General features: G+C 36.2%; 1 protein-coding gene across 2 annotated transcripts in view; it reads right to left on the bottom strand.

Annotated features, from left to right (window-relative positions):
- The window catches only part of ADAMTSL3 (ADAMTS like 3), a 337,319-nt gene that overhangs the window by 151,976 nt on the left and 164,246 nt on the right, over positions 1-21,097 (bottom strand). For both annotated transcript variants that reach the window (XM_038532980.1, XM_038532981.1), the window contains exons 8-9: positions 10,010-10,084; positions 3,127-3,284 (exon numbers count right to left, since the gene is read on the bottom strand). In XM_038532980.1, coding sequence (XP_038388908.1) covers positions 3,127-3,284; positions 10,010-10,084 — 233 coding nt within the window. The remainder of the gene's footprint in view (positions 1-3,126; positions 3,285-10,009; positions 10,085-21,097) is intronic.

Raw genomic sequence — 21,097 nt, 5'->3', positions numbered from 1 at the left:
ATCGATATTCACAAGCCTCTACTTGCAGACCCTCCAATGCACAGGGCATTCCGCATGAAGTATTTGATTGGGACTCTCTACTGCTACCTGGTGGCAACATACACACATTTAAAAAGCCAAATAAGAATACTTCAGGGGCTCTAATGCAAAATACCATGTGCTGTGACAAAGGTCATCCATGAGAAACACATCATTCGGGAAAGGATATATAATGAGAAACCTACTGGGGGGAAAAAGTGCAATTTTCAAGAATGGCCCAATCATGAAAACATAGCTTCTGAAAAAGTAGAAATAAAATTTTTTTGGTCTCACTGGTGCAGTGATTGATAGGCTTTACAATCTGAACAATAACCACAAACGAATCTAGCATCCCACTGATGTCTTCAGAAGTTACTCATGATGTCAGAATACAGTGTTTTTCAATGGTCTGTTTATTAAAAGTCCATGAAGTAAGGTCTTATCTAAGACCATAAGAAAGAGTGTGCCTCGGTATCCCTTGGTGTGCCGATGACTGTGCTACCTTGGCACTGGGTGGGCAGAGCTGGTCTCCATTCTGCATCATCAGGGTGAAGCCAGGTGTTCTGTTTTTAGAACAACTGCTCTTGGTTGATTCGAATGGATAAAGAAACAGCGAAACACATGGCTGACCATCATCAGTGACCTTATATGCACTTTTTACGTCTCACTCAAAGTACAGCCGTTACTTGATTGTGTGATGAGCTGTAAACACATGAGTGGAAGTAGAGCTCCCTACCTTAGCAAGAACACAGGCTGGGGAATACTATGGTGCTCCAAGAAAAAAAAAAAAAGAAAAAAGAAAAAAAAAAGAAAAAGTAAGATGGAAAAGTATATTTCCTAGAAACCCACATTATTTGGACAAGCTTATAAGTCAGGGAAAAAACAACATCAGAGTCATTCTTGCTTCATCACAGTGTCTGATTTTGCCAAATTCTCTCCCACCAAGTGCACACCACATTTGGGAAAGCAAACGGCTGTAGGCACGAAAACCAGGCTCTAGTTATGCGTGAGTCAGACAGTTGTATGTAACACCTTCTCTGATGGATATATATTTTTGAAACCTTTCATTTAAGAGAGATCAAAAGCTTCCCAGAGGTTGAAATTAAAGCCCAGAATTGTTTATAAAATCTGAGGAAAACAGAACCCAGAGTGGAGAAGAAAACAACACTAATTTGGACTTGAACAAGGTGCTACTGAAATGTATTCTAGTAAGAAGTGGACATGTAATTTAGACAAGAAGGTGTAAAATAATTTTTAATTATGCAAGTGATATGTGATTGTATTCTTCTCTTTAAGAATTGTTTTAAGTATTGGAGTATTCTAAATGATCTAAGCCAAGATCACTCCCCATAGCACCTATCCCCTATAAAAAGAAGCATTGTGTTTTCAGTTTGGGATATATCCTCTCAAATCTTAAAAAATGTATACACACACACACCTACAGAAATACACAGTTTATGTGTATGTGTGTTTTTATGTATGGTATCAATAAACAATATGCTTTCCATGCTGATACTGCAACCAAACAATATCTTGAAATGGTCATCTTTGTGGCTATTCCTCCCAGTCCATCATTTTATTAATAGCTCCTATGCAGAGATCTCCAAGTTGACTTGAGAAGAACTCAGGTTGTCTAAGGAGAAATGAAAAGAGGACAAGAAAAAAATATAAGGTGCCTGTGTGCATGTATGCATGTGTGTGTGTGTGTGTGTGTGTGTGTGTGTGTGTGTGTGTTTTATTACTTGGAAACCAAATGGGAAAACCCTAAGAGAGCAAAACAAGTACAGAACATATGCCTAACAATGAGAGAACAGAAGGAAAGACGGATTACAGTTATGGCTTCCCAAAAGCCTTTTACAATGCTATTGTCCAAGAACAACACTGGGTTGATGCTTTAAGGGTCTGACACAGAAGTCACATAAGCGTCTATGCATGGCAGGTAATGTGAACGACACTCTCTCCAACTATGAACTGGCACTTGTGCCTTCAATGCTGGGAACACAACAGGGAGCAGTGTGGACGAAGGCAAATGAAACAGTGTGCCCTGATGGGAAAGCCACTGGTATCCAGCTGCCGCCAACTATTGCTACAAACAAGTGTAAGCTAGTAGTCAGATCTTCCCATTTTTAAAGAGGAGTGGGGGGCAGGGAGGGAAGCCTGGCATTTTTATGTTACAATCCTTGATTTTTAAATGTTGACCATTTAAAACTCAAAATTTCAAAGCAACAACACTGTGCCCTCAACACTTGGCTCGTCCCACCGTAGGCAGAACGTGGAGCACGGGACATGTGTCTTCAATCAGAAACATTCTTTGACAAGTTAATATACGGAACACACAGTTCTTTTTGAAGGCACTGGGTCTGTGTATAGGTAAAGCAAGTCCTGGCGATCAGGGCTACTTGTTTTCCTCCATTTCCATTCAGAATGGGTCTCCAAAAAGGGATGGGACAAAACCACCCACTGAAACACCCTTTCCTTTTTTCATGTATCAGGTATTTTGAATTTTATCAGAAGTATCACACTGTGTCACCTTAGAAATATATTGCCCAGTACCTTTTGTATCCTCTGAGTGAAGAAGGATGCACCCTGATTCACCCAGAGAGGGACACAGGCCCATGGTTATGCTCAAGAAGACTTCTTAGAGGAGTCCCTTATGACCATGCCCGACAAGCACGTGTAATGAGACACAACTGAGGAAATGAGGAAGGAAGGAAAGGACGAGCCTCTGTCTTCTCTGCTGTCCTCTGCAAGGAGAGAGAGAGCATGCACAGTGGCACAGCACCCGTTTCAGACGTGGAGCATTTAACGAGGGACCATTTTCACCATCTAAAGGTTTACAAGTGAATACAATGGGAATCTACAAATGCAAAAGCAAGCTCACCCCTATAAAAGTGAAGTTTGTTTCTTAACTAGTGGGGTTAAGGAGCAGACACTGGAGAGAGAGATGAACGATTTTTAGGAATCCACTGCCACGATGGAGAAATTAATGGTACATGCTCTGCACAGAAATAATTACTGATGACGTCCTGCTGAACAAACTCAATTTTTTAAAAATTCAAGATGTGCTGAGCTTCAGATGCAAGGCACTGACGAAGAGTCCCATCCTACCTTGAAGATGAAATCAGCCATCAGAGGTCCTGGAATCTTAAAAGTCTGCCTTTCTGAGCCCTTCTGAAATTCAACTGTGGTATTTTCTATGACAAAAACTCCCGGGCTGTTAAAGCTGTGTTCTCTTTTGCTTCCTTGAAGTGTTTTTGATTCAATAACTAAAATTTAAAAAGAGAATTTAAGTGAGAGAACTGTCTTCAAAGTATTCTATTTCAAAATATAATTCATCACAAATATCAGCATATGATATCAACACAATACCAGTATATTCACTTAGTTTACGTTGACTCAGATCAGTGGAATACATATGTAAGCCTTTTAGTTGTCCACAACTAAAAATTGGTTAGGTCCAATTAGGTCTATTCAACTCTTTGGAGCCATTTCTACAATAAGGGGAAAGAGAAAATGTCTCTTTCTTCATACTTTTTCATAATACCGCTACAGGTTACTGTACAGGTTACTCATTTCATCTAACCGAGAAGATCTTAAGCATGGTCTTTTATTTAGACAAAACTGCCATGAATTTTGAACTTCTTTTTTTAAAAACATAAATTTTTCGTATTGAAATAATCATAGTTTCGCAGGAAGTTGCCGAAATAGCAGAGGTCCTATGCACTGTTTATCCAGTTTTACCCAGAGGTATGGTTACATCTTATGTCACTAGAGTATAACATCAACAGCAGGAAATTGACATCGGGGCAAGGTGTGCATTCCTATGCCGTCTTCTATCACACATCACCATGACCGAGATACAGAACTGTTACATCACCACAAAGATCTCTGTCCTGCATGTTACCTCTTCACATAAACTTTATATGAACAGAAGGGCTTTTAGAACTCCTACAGAAAAATGTCAACAGTTGGACCAAAATAGCATTTCTACTTTATTTAAATGATTTTTCATTCCTCCCCTTTTTACCTCCTTTCATTTGATAAATATCACTATACTTGGTGGACCTGGTCTGAGGTTGAGAGGGGCAATTTTTGTCAATTAAAAAAAAGAAGGCACAGCTAGGGGCTGGGGCATCTGCAATTTCTGACCCCAACTCTATCTCTAAGCCTTGGGTTTTCACTGCCTCATTTCTAAAATGTGGAGTCAGAGCAGACAAACTCGCAGGTCCTCTTCTGTTCTGAAACCTACACTTGATTTGCAGATATTCAGTGGTTCTTTGACCACCTTGAACAAAGGACACAACAGAACCCGAACCCTAGGAAAGGGGATAAAACATAACAAAACCATTTGGCCCTGGGGGCTGCAATCTGCATGCGGCTGTGCTTGGCTGTTTTCCTTTGATTTGCCTCTGCCCCTGGAGCATCTGCAGGAATCCAAGCTCCCTAGACAGACTGTATAACAGGCATTAGGAGACATCCCTGATTATGCCTGACAGGCAGGCTGGGAACTTTGCTGGGAAAATTCAAAGGCTGGACATGAGCTTCTTGATCTGCAGGAGTCATTAGCGGTCGAAGAATACTGCTGGCTACTCTCAGGCACACAAAACCCCAACCACGTTGGCCCTGATCTCCATGACCGCAGTAGGTTTTTGGAAAGTGTGAGATTAAATTCATTTCCTAGTTCCAATGAAGATATAAAACTGAGTGTTATAAAGTGAGCTGTCAGTAAAAATGAGGTGGGAAGCTAGAGATGGTAAGAAGGCCCTACTCTGAGTGGATTATCCCTCTAAAGTAGAGGAGGAGATAGAGTGAGCATTCCGGCAATATCGCAACACAGAGTGAAGCTGGACAAAATCCATCCTCGTGGAAGGCCTGTAAAACACCAAGCTTCTAGATGGAGGTTCAGCCTGAAATGAGTTGACTAAGTTCAAATGATGTGCTGTGCTGGGGTAGTGATGGCTTCAGCAAGGTGCTAGCCTTCTGGACCCCAGCGTCCGAGTGCCGTCAGGCTGCAGACAGCAGGGGTATTAGAATCTGGAGAATCAGGGAGGAAGGGAAGATTAGTAGGACAGCTACCCTCTAAAACCAAAGGCCAGCATTTCTGTTAGTCTGGTCCTGGTGTTTTGTCTTTTGGTGTCAAGTCTATTCCATTGGACAGCATCCAAGACCTTTAATGGCAAGGACGTGAGAACTCAAGCAGCAAAGTCAGTTGTCAAGTGCATGTGAATTATCCAAGCCACTCTTTTCCTCCATTGAACCATATGCTTATGATAAAATGTCTTCACTGCAATTCTTTCAAAAGGCTTCCAGCTCTAAAGGTCACAAACACCATTTGCATACATAGAAGGTAGAAGGCAGGTGCTCTGACCTCTAACTGAGTCAAGAAATGGGCGAATAAAGACAGGGGAAGTGATCTTATGAGGGTAGAGTTCATTGATACAAACGACTTTGATCATTGCATTGACAAAGTAACTGTGATGGATCCCCAGGTGAGATGGAGGTCAATGTAGTTTTTCAAAAGTTGTCATTTTTGCTGATGGCAAATCTGCCTCCCCTTAGTGACTATGCCTCTTAAAATAAATAACAGAATAAGGGTTTGTAAAAACCAACAATACAGATGATGCACTGACTTATAAATACACATTTTAAGTTTTGTTAATTTCTAGCATTCCACTGTATTTGACTGCAGCCCTATGTCATGCTAATATATAATTCATGGCTCATGAGACTTACACACATACGGTCCTTGAACTCTCAGAGCTTTCCCTTTCCCCTCTGTGGTTCTGCAGCAAGAGACCTCATGCTGGGTGGAGCCCCCAAAAAGTCTATTAAAATACCCATCACTGTGGGAAGCAGACGGTATGGCCCTTCATCTCTGCTGTCCACTGCCAATTTCTTTCCCCTCTTCAGCCTTAAAATGGTAAATGGTGGGGGGGTCGCAGAGTACGGTCAAGAAAGACATAGTATATGGCCTCGACCAGATAAAAGTAGAATCAGAAGTCAGAATCCTCCTAAATCTCCCAAATCTTCACAACTCAAGTCTATAATGGTGCCTTTAAATATTTTGGTCCATCCCATCTTTAAAGATGATGAAAGCTTTTGCTGCTTCTAGAGGGAAGGGTGTGTATAGAGAAGTACCAGTCCAGGCTTCCTTCAAAAGAGACAGCCTCCTGCTCACCATCCCCAAAAGGTCTCCTTACATTCTAAGGCCATAAAAGTATTGTTAGGTAAATGTAAGGAATGTTCAGCACAGGTAAGTCAGTTATAAATACACCAACTTAGGCTTAGAGTGTGGTATTTTACAGCACATGGGCACATCATCCAACATCCGTGTCCTTTGGTCATTATGCATCTATGTTTATGTTTTTAGAGTTGACCCTTCGAACAACATGGATTTGAACTCTGCAGATGCACAGATACAGGGATATCCTTCCTTCCTAAAACAGTCCAGTACTGTAAATGTATTTTCTCTTCCTTATGACTTAATCAGATTCCCTTCTCTCTAGCTTACTTTATTGTAAGAATACTATATCTAATACAAATAATATAAAAAATGTGTCAACTGCTTATGTTGTCAGCAGGCCTTCTGCTCAATAGCAGGCTGTTAGCAGTTAAGTTCTGGGGGGAGTCCAAAGTGTTACACATATTCTCCACTGTATAGCAGTTGGTGCCCCTAACCCCCACATTGTTCAAGGGTCAGCTGTATATGTCAATGTATGATCATCAACAGGACTTTAGAGGACAAAACAACAACAACATAAATGATTCTTCCTATCAATAATGGAGGTTTTCAGTGTATGGCGTCTTGGCGTCTTGGCTTCTCAAGTCTACTGTTAGTGAAACACATTTAATGCTGAAGTTTTGCTACAATAAAATCTCTTTTGCAGGAATCTTCTTATTGCTTCCATTTTTGAAGTTTTAGAGAAATTTGGAACTATGTAGTTGGGATAATGCTGGGTCTAGGTGTGTGACAGGACTGGAAATTGAGGATCTAAACAACTCTAGGCAAACAGATAAGACAGCCATTCCAGAAAGTGATCTTACCATTGTTGGGTATTCCCAGTTCTTCATGATATAGACTTTTGGAGGGTTGTAATTAATACAGACCTTAAAAATGATTTATTACAGCAAAGTAACCTTTATTTCAAGAATATATCTTTGTTTCAAATAAAAAATTAAGAAAACAGTTGTATAAATCAAGAAAATAAAACCACTTCTATATTTAGGTGTTCAGAAATGTTAACTAATCCTTTGTAAATCCTTTGTAAGTGAAGCCAGTTCTATTCATCAGCAGAGAAGGGTGACTTTCAGAAACCCTCCCAGAGCCAACTGCAAGATGGTTTAGAGGAGAAATATTCCAAGCAATGGTTCTGTCACCTTTGGAGAAATGGGAATGTTTCTGAGCCTTGTTCTTGGAGCAGTGCCAGTTTTGAAATCTAAAGTTATGTTTAATATGCCAGAACATATTTGCATGTAAATGAATATTCTGCCTCCAAGTATTCATCTTTGCTTATTCTGTTTACTGTCTACTTATTCTGGTTTTGCAACTTACAAACCTATTTTTGGAGCTGAAGTTTTGGGAATTGCCGTTAGCATCATGAGAAAATTAGGTCCAGTCACTGAATATTTTTTAAACATCCCTTTGATATGCCATAAAATTCACATGCCATGAAATTCACCCATTTATAACATAGTTTAACGATTTCAGTATATTCACAGAGTTGTGAAAACATCACCATGATCTAAGTTTAGAATATTTTTGTCATCCCCAAAAGAAACTCTATACCCACTAGCAGTCATGCCCTCATGTCCCCAACAACCCGACATCCCCCAGCCCCAGACAACCACCAATCCACCTTCTGTCTCCATAGATTAGCTTATTCTGGACATTTTATATAAATGGAATCATATGTGGCCTTTTGCAACTGGCTTCTTTCACTCAGCTGTGCGTTTTCAAGGACCATCCATGGTAGCATGTGTCAGGGCTTCATTCTCTGTTATAGCTAAATAATATTCTACATATGCCACATTTTATTTATCCATCCATCAGCTGATGGACATTTGGATTATTTTTACTTCATGGTTATTATGAGTAACTCTACTATTAATATTCATCACCTTGTACTTCTGAATCCCAAACTGTATATTCCAATACAATCCTTCAAATGATTCACAAAATTTGGACCTGAATAACCTTTTACCTCTTTTCAAAAATACAGTTCACATTTACAAGGATGAAGATTTACTCTCATCAAGAGCTATAGGCTTTAAGCCATTTTAAAAAGCTTAGAAAATATTTTGATGTTTCCTTACTAAGAAACCCTTGAATACAGTGACCATTTTAGGATTGTAAAGATTTTAGTATTTTAGTTAAAAAAATTGGTCACACCCTTTTAATCATAATTGATAAAATAAAGTTAAGGGTTAAAAAAAAAAAGACTTTCAAACAGTCATTCACCCTTATAGCTCCAATATCTTTGGATATTGGAAGCAAGATTTTCTCTTGCTTTTCTAGTTGCAATAATAATATATTACAGAATTTCTTGTTTTTTTTCAAGATTTTAATCTACTGGGGTGCCTGGGTGGCTCAGCAGTTGAGTGTCTGCCTTCAGCTCAGGGTGTGATCCTGGTTTTCTGGGATCAGGCTCCCTGCATGGAGCCTGCTTCTCCCTCTCCCTCTGCCTCTGTCTCTGCCTCTGCCTCTCTCTCTCTCTCTGTCTCTCATGAATAAATAAATAAAATCTTTTTTAAAAAAGATTTTTATCTACATTGTTGGTGATCTTAAACATTTTTACTTAAACATTTTGACATAGACTTTTATTTAATTTTTTAAAAATTTTTATTCATTTATGATAGTCACACACAGAGAGAGAGAGAGAGATTGGCAGAGACATAGGCAGAGGGAGAAGCAGGCTCCATGCACCGGGAGCCCGACGTGGGATTCAATCCCGGGTCTCCAGGATCGCGCCCTGGGCCAAAGGCAGGCGCTAAACCGCTGCGCCACCCAGGGTTCCCGACATAGACTTTTCTTAAAGAATATTTCTAGTTGGAATATTACTACTGAATTCAACATATGCAAATACACACACACATACATGCTCATGCATGCACACACACACACACACTTAAAATTTACCAAAAACACAAGATGTTTGTTGCCCAGAGAAAATTGTATGAGTCAAAAATCTAGGATGATGGCTCAGGAAAAAATAAAAGGCAAACTATGTAGCACTTTTATCCAGTGGACCTTGATTTGTATAGCTTTAAAATAGTATTGTTTTGTACTTTTATGGAAAGAGACGGCTGAACTCAGTAAGCTTCCTCAAGGCCAGGGAGCCAGTCTTGGCAGAAACGCATTCTCCCCTGAAAGAGACTAAGAAAGTCCTGTCTCTGGCCACAAGAAGACCTTGGGAAAGAAGCAGACAAACTCTGTTATTTCCTGTTCTATTAGGTCCTAAGAGACCAAAAACAAAGAAGAGATGCCATCTGACTTTGGCCAAAGAAACAATATAGTGGCAGTCTTCTATCATTTCAAACTCAATATTCTGGGAAAACAGTATTTCTTTTTGCTGCCCCTGTGCCTGAAGTTGTGATGTGCTGGCAACAAAGCTTATACTTTTCAGCTATAATCACTGATATGGTTTGGTGTTTCAAAAAAAATTTCTTTTGTCCCACACTTTTGAAATCTCTAGAAAACTCTTGAACCCTATTCTGCTCTCCACATAAAGATAGTTTATTTCCCATACAACCTGATTTCCTCTCCCATGAGGAGGTTAATCCTGAACTGATTTATTTCCAAACACTGGGGCATGAGAATAGAAAAGTTCAAGGTATTGATCATTCCCTAGTGATACAGATGATTTCAGAGTGGTCAGCAAAATCCTTGAGATATTTTTCTATCTACTCATTAACACAAAGAAAGGGCTTTTTTTTTTTTTGGCTAAATAAACTATCAGAAATTAAAAATATGTTAGGATTAAATTGTACTTACAAAGATGTGCTGGTCCTTTCACTGTAATTCTTACACTTCGACTTCCCAGAGGAACAGCAATTACATTTTCTTCCCCTAGGAAAGAACGCAAGGCAAATGTAAAACTTGTGCACAAAAGGCCTATCAAGATAAGTAAGTCAATCAAAACCGGAGGCATTTGTAAAGGGCTTTTTAACTACACTTCCATCTTACAGTCAAGAAATCTCTGGAAAGCACCTACTGTTTATAAGGCATATTCATACTACTCATAATTTCATTTTAATGCATTAAAATAAAACATTAAAGAAAAGTTTAAAATGAATGCGCTGGCCTACCACCTCATCTGCCTTAATCCCTCATCCACCTGCTTTGATGGGGGTGGGTCAAAGTAGGTCCCTCAGGATGAGTCTGGCAACACCCATTCACTTAAGGCTGCTTTACCCTACATGAAGGTAGAGTTGAGTAGTTGTAACCAAGACAACATGGCTCACAAAGTCTAACCTATTTACTAACTAGTCAAGGCTCATATATAGAATTTTACTCAAGTAGTCCTTGATTTGAACATTAAGCCTGTTTCTAAATGGTATTAGCATATTATCATAATATGGATTACATCAAGCAGATGTTTTTGTTTGTTTAACTTATAGAGAACAATTTTTTTGGATAAATTCTTGGGTGAAATTGTTGGATCAAAGGATGTTACTGTTTGCTGACTTATCTGTAAGTTTTTATTAGATGAAAATATCTGTTTACTATTGAAAATTTTAAAATGCAAATAAGCAAGAAGAGAAAATAAAACTTTCTAATCTTGCTACACAGAGATCATCACTTCTAACACATGGATAATAATTCTTTCCATATTTTCTGTTTGTTCCTAACATACATACATGCAATAAACAAAACAAGACAATGAACACTATTTAAATGTCCATCATTGTGGGAGAGATGAAACAATGATCTACCTATATTAAGAAATACTTTACTAGTGATAAAAGTAATGATAATAAACTATAGGACTTGATGTGGAAAGAAAGCTAACATATGTACTGATGAATAAAAAAGGAAGTTAAAAGATAATATATATAGGCAATTATTTCTTGGATATAACACCAAAAGCACAGGCAACAAGTGAAAAAAATAAATAAACTAGACTACATCACAAACTTTTGTGCATCATAGGATACTCAGCAGAGTAAAAAAGCAACCTATGGAATGGGAGAAAATATTTACAAATCACATATCAGATAAAGGGTGAATATCCAGAACATATAAAGAACTTGTACAACTCAACAATAACAACAAATGATCCAAAGTAAAAATGGGCAAAGGACTTGAACAGACATTTCTCTAAACAGAATATACAAATGGTCAATAAGTGCATAAAAACATTCTGAACATCACTAGTCTTCAGGGAAATGCAAATCAAAAACATAATAATGAGATCCTATTTCACATCCATTAGGCTGGCCATTATTAAAAAAAAAACAGAAAATAATCCTCAGAATGAGGAAAAATTGGAATGCTGTGAACCACTGGTGAGAATATATAAAATTGTTCAGCCACTATGGAAAACAGTTTCTCAAAATATTATATACAGAATTACCATATGATTCATCAATTCCACATCTGAGTTTATACCCAAAAGAATTGAAAGCAGGGATTCAAACAGATATTTGTACACCCGTGTTCAAAGCATTATTTACAATAGTCAAAAGGTGGAAGCAACCCAAGTGTCCATCAACAGAGGAGTGGAAAGCTATTATGTGGTACATACATACAATGGAATATTATTAAGCCTTAAAAAAGGACAATTCTGACACACGTTATGTAACATGGACGAACCATGAAGATGTTATGCTAAGTGAAATAAGTCCATCACAAAAGGATAAATACTGTATAATTCCATTTGTATGAGTAGTAAAGTTCACAGAGACACAAAGTAGAACAGTGATAGAGGTAGGAGACAATGGAGAGTTTTTGTTTAGTTGGTATCGACTTTCAGTTTTACAAGACAAAAAAAGCTAGAGACAGATTGTGGTAATGGTTGTATACCAATGTGAATGTATTTAATGCTACTGAACTTAAAAATTATTAACATGGTAAATTGTATGTTATGTATATTTTACCACATTAAAAATGCATGAGGTATAAACTCATTGTGAAGTACATGTGTTTAAGTATTGCATTTTCATTTATGTTATCTATAGCAATATATACAATATATAATACATCATATTGTGTGTAAATGCATACAATAAGAGTGTATACACATAATATGAAAATGCATAGCACTGTGCAAGTGCATGTTAGTAAATAACAGACTGCAATTTTAATTTTTTAATTTTTTAAATTCATGGAAGAGTTTTCACCAAGGCTTTGACACTGGTTACCTCTAGGGAAAGAAATGAAAGTTCCAGGAATGAGTGAAGAAGAACATAGTTCTATATTTTTAGTTTTGTATAGTGACAATGTAGTGATGAGTTACTTTTCAAATGCAGTATTAAAAAGCTAAAAACATTTTTTACAAAAAAAAAAAAGATAGAAAGTGAAAACAAATGACCAGGGCCCAAAAGTTTTACTGGGAGAGTTTGCAAAACCTCAAGTAAACAGGTAAGTGCATAAAAAGAAGACTGAAAGGTCCTTGGTAATGTAACTAAAATAATTCAGATACTCAAACCAAACATCGCACAAAAATAAACACATGAACCACATCTTAATTATGACTATGGATGTATAAAAACAATAAATAAAATAAAGCAAATTAATTCCAGAATTCTATCATAAGGATTATACATCATGAGCAAACAGAATATATCCTAAAAATGAATTACTGACTTAACATAAAACTTATTAATGTAACTGGTTATATCAACATATCAAAGAAGGTGCACATCATGATCATTTAAATGAATATAAAAATGTGTCTGATATAATTCAGCATATGATAAGATTCCTATTAAAGCTAGGGATACAATAGAAAGAAATATCCTCAATTTGATAAAGAATCAAAAGCCATGAGCAGATTTAATGGTGAAACATCAGAATTACTTGCATCATAGTAATAAAACAAGGATTATTACCACCATCTTTTCCACACTTTTCTGGAGATCCTTATCCCAGTCAATGTAATTAGAAAATAAATAATTTATAGGAATATATGTTAGAAAGAAACACTTTTAAATACCATTATTTGCAGGCTGTCAAATAAAACTTCAAGAAGAAAAAATCAATTACAGGCCAATATCCCTGATGAATATAGATGCAAAAATTCTCAAAAAAAATATCAGCAAGCCAAACTCAGTAGCACATTAAAATGATCATTCACCATAATCCTGTATTTCACAGGATACAAGAATGGTTCAACATACATAAATCAATCAATGTGCTACATCACATTAATAAAATGAAAGAAAAGAATCCTATGATTATCTCAATACAAACAGAAAAAGCATTTGACATACTTCAACATCCGCTCATTATATATAAAAAAAAAACATCTTAGCAAATTAGGCATAGAAGGAACATACTGCAACATATTAAAGGCAATATATGACAAGCCCACAGCTAGCATCATACTCAATGGTAAAAGGTTGAAAGCTTTTCCTCTAAGAACAGGAACAAGACAAAGATGCCCATTCTCACCTCTCCTATTCAGCACAGTACTGGAAGTCCTAGATAGAGCAGTAAAGCAAGAAAAAGAAATAAAAGGTATCAGAATTTGAAAAGAAGTAAAATTGTCTCTACAAATGACATGATTTTGCATAAAATTGCCCCTTGAACAATGCATAAGAGCATCAACCACTCATGCCATCAAAAATCTGCATATAACTTCCCCTAAAACTTAACTGCCACTAGCCTGCTATTGATCAGAAGCCTTACATATAACATAAACAGTTGATGAATACATATTTTGTATAAGCATTATACATTGTATTCTTACAATAAAGTAAGCTAAAGAAAAGAAAATGTTTTCGAGAAAGTCATAGGAAAAATACATTTATAGTACTGGACTGTATTTATCAAAAATAAAAATCCACATATAAGTGGATCCATACAGTTCAAACCCATTGTTGTTCATGAATCACCCATATCAAAAATCCCAAAGATTTTACATACAATTAACATACAAAAATCAGCAGCATTTCTGTACACCAACAATAAATCTTCTGGAAAAAAATAAAGAAATTGATGCCATTTACAATAGCATCAAAAATAATATTAGGAATAAATTTAACTAAGGAAGTGAAAAATCTCTGAAAACTGCAAGACAGTAATGAAAGAAATGGAAGAAGATACATATAAAAGTAAGAGTATCTTATGTTCGTAGATTGGAAGAATTAATATTGTTAAAATGTCATTACTACCAAAGGCCATCTACAGATTTGATCCAATCCCTATTAAGATTCCACTAGCATTTTTTACAGAAGTAGGAAAAAATATTCCTAAAATTTACATGGAACCAGAAGAGACCCCAAATAGCCAAAGAAATTCTGAGAAGGAAGAACAAAGCAGGAGGCATCAAACTTCCTATTTTCAAGCTATACTTTAAAAAACGCAGTTACTAAAACATTATGGTATGTTGGGGCACCTGGGTGGCAAAGTCGTCTGAGTGTCCAACTCTTGGTTTCAGCTCAGGAGTGATCACAGGATTATGAGATCAAGCTCCTGTCCCCACTGGGCTCTGTGCTCAGCAGAGAGTCTGCTTAAGATTCTCTCTCCCTCTGCCTCTCCCCCCATGCTCTCTTACTCCCTCTCTCTCAAATAAATAAATCTTATTTAATAAAACAGTGTGGTATGTCATAACAAAAAAATAGACCAATGGAGAAGTATCAATAGCTCAGAAATAAACCCAAGTACATACAGTCAAGTAGTATTTGACAAGGGAGCAAAGAATACTCAATGGAGAAAAGACAGTCTCTTTAATAAATATGCTAAAATAATTGGATTTTCACACTGAAAAGAATGAAACTGGATCCATATTTTACACCACTCACAAAAATTAACTTGAAATGGATTAAAGACTCAAGTGTAAGATCTGAAACCATGAGACTCCTAGAAGAAAACACAGGACTACATGCTCCTTGACATGCATCTTGGTAATGATTGTTTTATTTGACACACAAAGCACATGCAACAAAATAAAATATGAACAAAAGGGACTACATCAAACTAAAAAGCTTTTACACAGCAAAAGAAGCCATCAACAAAGTGAAAAGGCAATCTACGGAATGGGAAAATATATTTGCAAACCATGTACCTGATAAGGGGTTAATATCAAAACTTTATAACAAACTCATGCAACTCAATTGCAAAAACAAACAAATAAACAAAAAAAACAATTTAAAATGGGCAAAAGACCTGAATAGTCATATCTCCAAAGCAGCAATCTGGACAGAATTTATTCAAGAAAAATACTGGGTAAGAACAACAAATTTTATGGCATTTTAAATTGTCTAGTCCCATATCCCCCATTCTCAGCTTCTGCTGTATGCTTGAAAACCAACATCCCATAGTCATTGTGAAAATCAGTGCCTGGAAGATGCTACAGGGGCAGATTATAGTTGGAGCTCCTTCAAAACCCCAATTTTCAACTATCATTATTTAACTTGAATGATGATTCCTTGGAAGACTTCACTTACAAAGCTGTCTTTATTTTACCTATCTAGGAGCTTGCCCAGTGCAAACAGCCTCTTCCTGAGAGGCACTTGTCCAAAACAATCAGAGGCAACTGTTTAACATTGAGGCTGCCCAAAGTGGTAGATAACAGTTGAAGAAAACAATGAGCTATCCAAATAGCTTAAAAGGAAAAGCTGGAGAATAGAGGTGTCCACAGGGGACTTTGAAAAGCTCCAATATACCCCTGGGAATCTAGAAGTCCACACATATATGGAGGGCTGTGTGTATACTCAGAAAAGACCTGAGAAGGCCCCAAATTCTCACCTCTGGCTGACCTTGAGACTTTGCAATAAGCAGGAAATGGAGGCTATAACAGAGTTATCAACTTCCTAGTTGAGTGCTGAACTGTGTCTCAACATGCACACAGAACCCCTCAGCAAGACTTTGGGATTTTAGATATTTTAAGTTTCTATCTAATCATTAGCTGACCACTAAATGAACTGAGCAAAGATTTCAGAAGCTACAGATGACAATGACTTTACAAAACTGGCTCAAAAGAAGTCACTAAACAAACAGGAGCAACAAACAACAAACTCTGGTCTTTGGGGGGGTTGATTTCCAGATATGCAACATTATATCTAAAATGTCCAGTTTTCAACAAAAAGTTACAAGACCTACAACAGAACAAGAAAGTATGGCTTGTATGCAGGAAAAATAAAAGCAACCAAGAGAAACTATCTCTGAGTAAGCCCAGAGTTGGAATTTTAGACCAAAGTTTTAAATAAGCTATATTAAATATGCTCAAAGAACTAAAGGAAACCATATTTAACCTGAGCAAGTAAACTATAAGATAATATTTATCAGATGATCTGAGAAAAATGAACATAGACTGGATGTTTGACAACACTAAGGGATTAAGTTAACACTTTTAGATGTAACACTTTTAGATGTTAACATTAAGTTAACACTTTTAGATGTAATAATGGCTTTGTAATGTTTTTAAAAGAATCTTAATTTAGAAGAATAAAGGTCTTAGATATAAACTTATACTCTAGGCAAATACATACAAAAAATAAAACAGGAGTCATATATGATTGCCAAAGTTTAACTCAAGGCAAAATGCATTAAAAAAAGGAAGATCACTTCATAATAATATAGGAAATAATTCAGCTATCATGACCTTCATAGATGCTTTAGATGGTGGTACTAAAGTATATGAAGCAAAATCTATAGAAAGGAAAGGAAAAAATAAGAGAAAATACCTATTAATTGAAAGATACATCTTTCTGTTCTTGAAGGATATAATATATGAGAAGGTATTTCATAGAAAATTAATTACAAATAACTCCTAAATTTAAGAAAATGCCCAAGGTTGTGGGAAATTAATATAAAAATATACCTAAAAGTTTTAATCTATTCTTTTAGCAACTACAAAGACCAACAACACCCCACATTGGAAAACCTGGAGAAAACAGACAGGTGCTAAAACTTTGAGTGGGAGTGTAATTGGCGACATGTTTGTGAAAGGCAATTTGGCAATATCAACCAAAAATTTTAATATGCCTCCCAGTTGATGCTACAATGGACTTTTTAAGAACTTTTCCTACAGAAACAATCTTACAATTGTGCAAAGATAGATGCTTAACATATTTTACATACATAAAATCACAATTATTTACAACATTCACTGCAGCATTTTTGAAATAATGATGGACGCTGGAAACCACACAAACATTTACGAATGGAGGGTTTGTTATGTAAATGTTGACATATTCATCAGAAAGACAGAGGCAGTCTACATATACCAACATAGAAGTAGGTCTACAGTACAGTGTGATGTGACAAATACTATTTAGGATATTAAATATAGCATGTATATCCATAGACACATACAACATTGTGTCACTAGTGCTTCTTTAAGGTTTAGGAATATGAATGATTTTTATGTGTTTGTTGTGAATTTTCTGTAATTTCCAAATTTTATATAATAAAAATGTATTGATTTTATTCTACAATGTTATTTTTAAAAATTGCTCAGTTAATTGTCCAATGGTTTCAGATTTTAAGATGGCATTTATAATATTAGAAGGTGACAAGAATCTCCAAGTAGAGTCAGAGTGACCACAATTCTTAATAAGTTGAGGCTGGCCAACACATTAAGGACAATAACCAAAAATATGCACTTCATTGGTATTATTTTAGATGGAAGAGTCAAAAAATACCATATTGATGAATGACAGAGTATAGACAACTTTTTGACTTTTAATTTTCTTCTGACTTCTCTGTCAAGAAATACTTACATTTAAAAGTAATAAAAACTTATCAAATCACTATGTTGTATACCTAAAATTAGTATAACATTGTGTGTCAACTACACTAGATTTTAAAATAATAAATAAATAGCAAAGTAGCACATTATAAATATCTGAAAAAATCTTGTTCAGAACTCTCTAATAAAATACTGGTAGTGACTATTGTTAACACTGCTGTATGGTCAGATGGAGTGAAACACCGGGACACCTGCACCCCGATTTTTATAGCAGCAATGTCCACAATAGCCAAACTGTGGAAGGAGCCTCAGTGTCCATCGAAAGATGAATGGATAAAGAAGATGTGGTTTATGTATACAATGGAATATTACTCAGCCATTAGAAATGACAAATACCCACCATTTGCTTCAACGTGGATGGAACTGGAGGGTATTATGCTGAGTGAAATAAGTCAATCGGAGAAGGACAAACAGTGTATGGTCTCATTCATTTGGGGAATATAAAAAATAGTGAAAGGGAATAAAAGGGAAGGGAGAAGAAATGTGTGGGAAATATCAGAAAGGGAGACAGAACGTAAAGACTGCTAACTCTGGGAAACGAACTAGGGGTGGTAGAAAGGGAGGTGGGCGGGGGGGTGAATGGGTGACAGGCACTGAGGGGGGCACTTGATGGGATGAGCACTGGGTGTTATTCTATATGTTGGCAAATCGAACACCAATAAAAAAATAAATTTATTTTTAAAAAACTGCTGTATGGTACATTTTGAAAGTGGCTAAAAGAATAGATTCTAAAAATTCTCATCACAAGGCAAAATTTCTTTTCATAATTATATGAAGTGATTGCTGTTAACTAAACTTATTGTAAATAAATAAACTTATTGTAATCATTTTGCAATATATACACATGTCAAGTCATTATTCTATACACCCTAAATTGATAGTGTTGTATGTCAATTATATCTCAATAAAACTGGAAAAATAAAAGTAAAGTTGATAAAAAATAAAGAAACCATAAAAGTAAACTTTAAATAGGCCCACAGGTGGGAGAGTTTCACTTTTTCTGCAGTCTATATTTTCAAAATTCTCTGCAATGAAAAGGGCCTGAAAGCAAGATTACCCAGGAACAATAAGTATTACCTACATCTTGGGATCTATCTATCTATCTATCTATCTATCTATCTATCTATCTATTTTACGTCTTGGGTTTTAAATACCATTTCCCAGTAAAAAGAAAAGGTCTGGAGGAGGGAAAAACTCCAGGTGAGCCTTTTAGAAACCAAGGCAGTGTTTAAAATCTGATGGAATTTAAAAAAAAATCTGATGGAATTATGTCAAAAGGAGTCAGCTTAAAGTTCTCCCACTGGACACATTTTGGACAATTTGAGACCCCAAATGAATATTGCCTATAATATTATAAAACACTGAATGAATAAAAATTCCTGAATGCAGAGTGAGAAATGAAAAATAGGAAGGGGGGTCTTCTTTACAAAAGAAAGTCTGCAGAACACGAGAGACTCCTAACTCTGGGAAATGAAAAAGGGGTAGAGGAAGGGGAGGTGGGCAGGGAGGATGGGGTGACTGGGTGATGAGCACTAAGGGGGGCACTTGATGGGATGAGCACTGGGTTTTATGCTATATGTTGGCAAATCAAACTCTAGTAAAAAATATATACAAAATAAAAAACAAAAGAATGTCTGCAAGTAAATGTAGATGTAATGACAGGGTTAGAACATCGCCATTTGTAACCAACCCCCAGTGTAAGTACTATTTCAAGCAAGGATCAACAGTGGATGCTAAACTCATGGTGTATAAAATTGTTGCAAGATGGAATATTTATACCTTGTCAAGAGAACATCCTGAAGATTTCTTACTGGGAAACATGGATCTATGTCACCACCTTAGAAAAGTGATCAAACTCAGAATTACTAATATTGGGACAGGCTGATATCATGGGCTTCCCGATATGATGCAATGTAAACCACACAGTATCATATCGATATGTTCCTCCAATTTTAATCAAGCTGCAGCCCTCACTGTTTGGTTTACAGGAGATACATGAGGGAGATCAACAGATTAAATGACTATCAGGCAAATCCAGAATATGGGAAATTCTATAAGACGACTGGGGTAAACTCTTTCAAAACTTAGTATCATGAAAAAAAGTGGTCTAGAAAGGGAAACTACAAACACAGAACTACTAAATACAATAAATGATCTTTGGATCAAGGGAAAAAAAACTATAAAAGATATTATTGGAACAATATGAGAAATTTATAAATGGCTTGGATATCAGATAACATTTTAACATGATAAATATTTTTCAAATATAATAATGAGATGGTATTATTAAGAACAAGTTCCTTATTTTTAGGAGGGTGATAATATATTTATAAGTAACTGTAATGTCTTTTTTAAAAAATAAATTTATTTTTTATTGGTGTTCAATTTACCAACATACAGAATAACACCCAGTGCTCATCCCATCAAGTGCCCCCCTCAGTGCCTGTCACCCATTCACCCCCAACCTCCCCCCTTCCACCACCCCTAGTTCGTTTCCCAGAGTTAGCAGTCTTTATGTTCTGTCTCCCTTTCTGATATTTCCCACACATTTCTTCTCCCTTCCCTTATATTCCCTTTCACTATTTTTTATATTCCCCAAATGAATGAGACCATATAATGTTTGTCCTTCTCCAATTGACTTACTTCACTCAGCATAATACCCTCCAGTTCCATCCACGTTGAAGCAAATGGTGGGTATTTGTCATTTCTAATGGCTGAGTAATATTCCATTGTATACATAAACCACATCTTCTTTATCCATTCATCTTTTGATGGACACTGAGGCTCCTTCCACAGTTTGGCTATTGTGGACATTGCTGCTATAAACATTTTCATTTTCAATACTTTTTCATTTTATCATATTTGTTATAATGGTCTACGATCAATGATTATGACTCACTAAAGGCATTTTTAGCAATAAAGTATTTTTAATTAAGGTATATACATTTTTTATATATGCTATTGCACACTTCATAGACTACAGTATAAATGTAAATATAATTTTGATATGCACTGAGAAACCAAAACTTCATTTGGCTCACTTTATTGTGATATTCACTTTATCACAGTGGTCTGGAGCTAAACCTCCAATATCTCCTAGGGGTGCCTATATTCAAAAGTTAATAGCTTTCAGAAATACCAGCAATAATCAGCAAACACACTGA

This window comes from Canis lupus, chromosome 3, assembly GCF_011100685.1.
Source record: "Canis lupus familiaris isolate Mischka breed German Shepherd chromosome 3, alternate assembly UU_Cfam_GSD_1.0, whole genome shotgun sequence".
In the NCBI taxonomy this organism is placed as follows: domain Eukaryota; kingdom Metazoa; phylum Chordata; class Mammalia; order Carnivora; family Canidae; genus Canis; species Canis lupus.
This window is presented reverse-complemented; position numbering and strand designations above follow the sequence as displayed.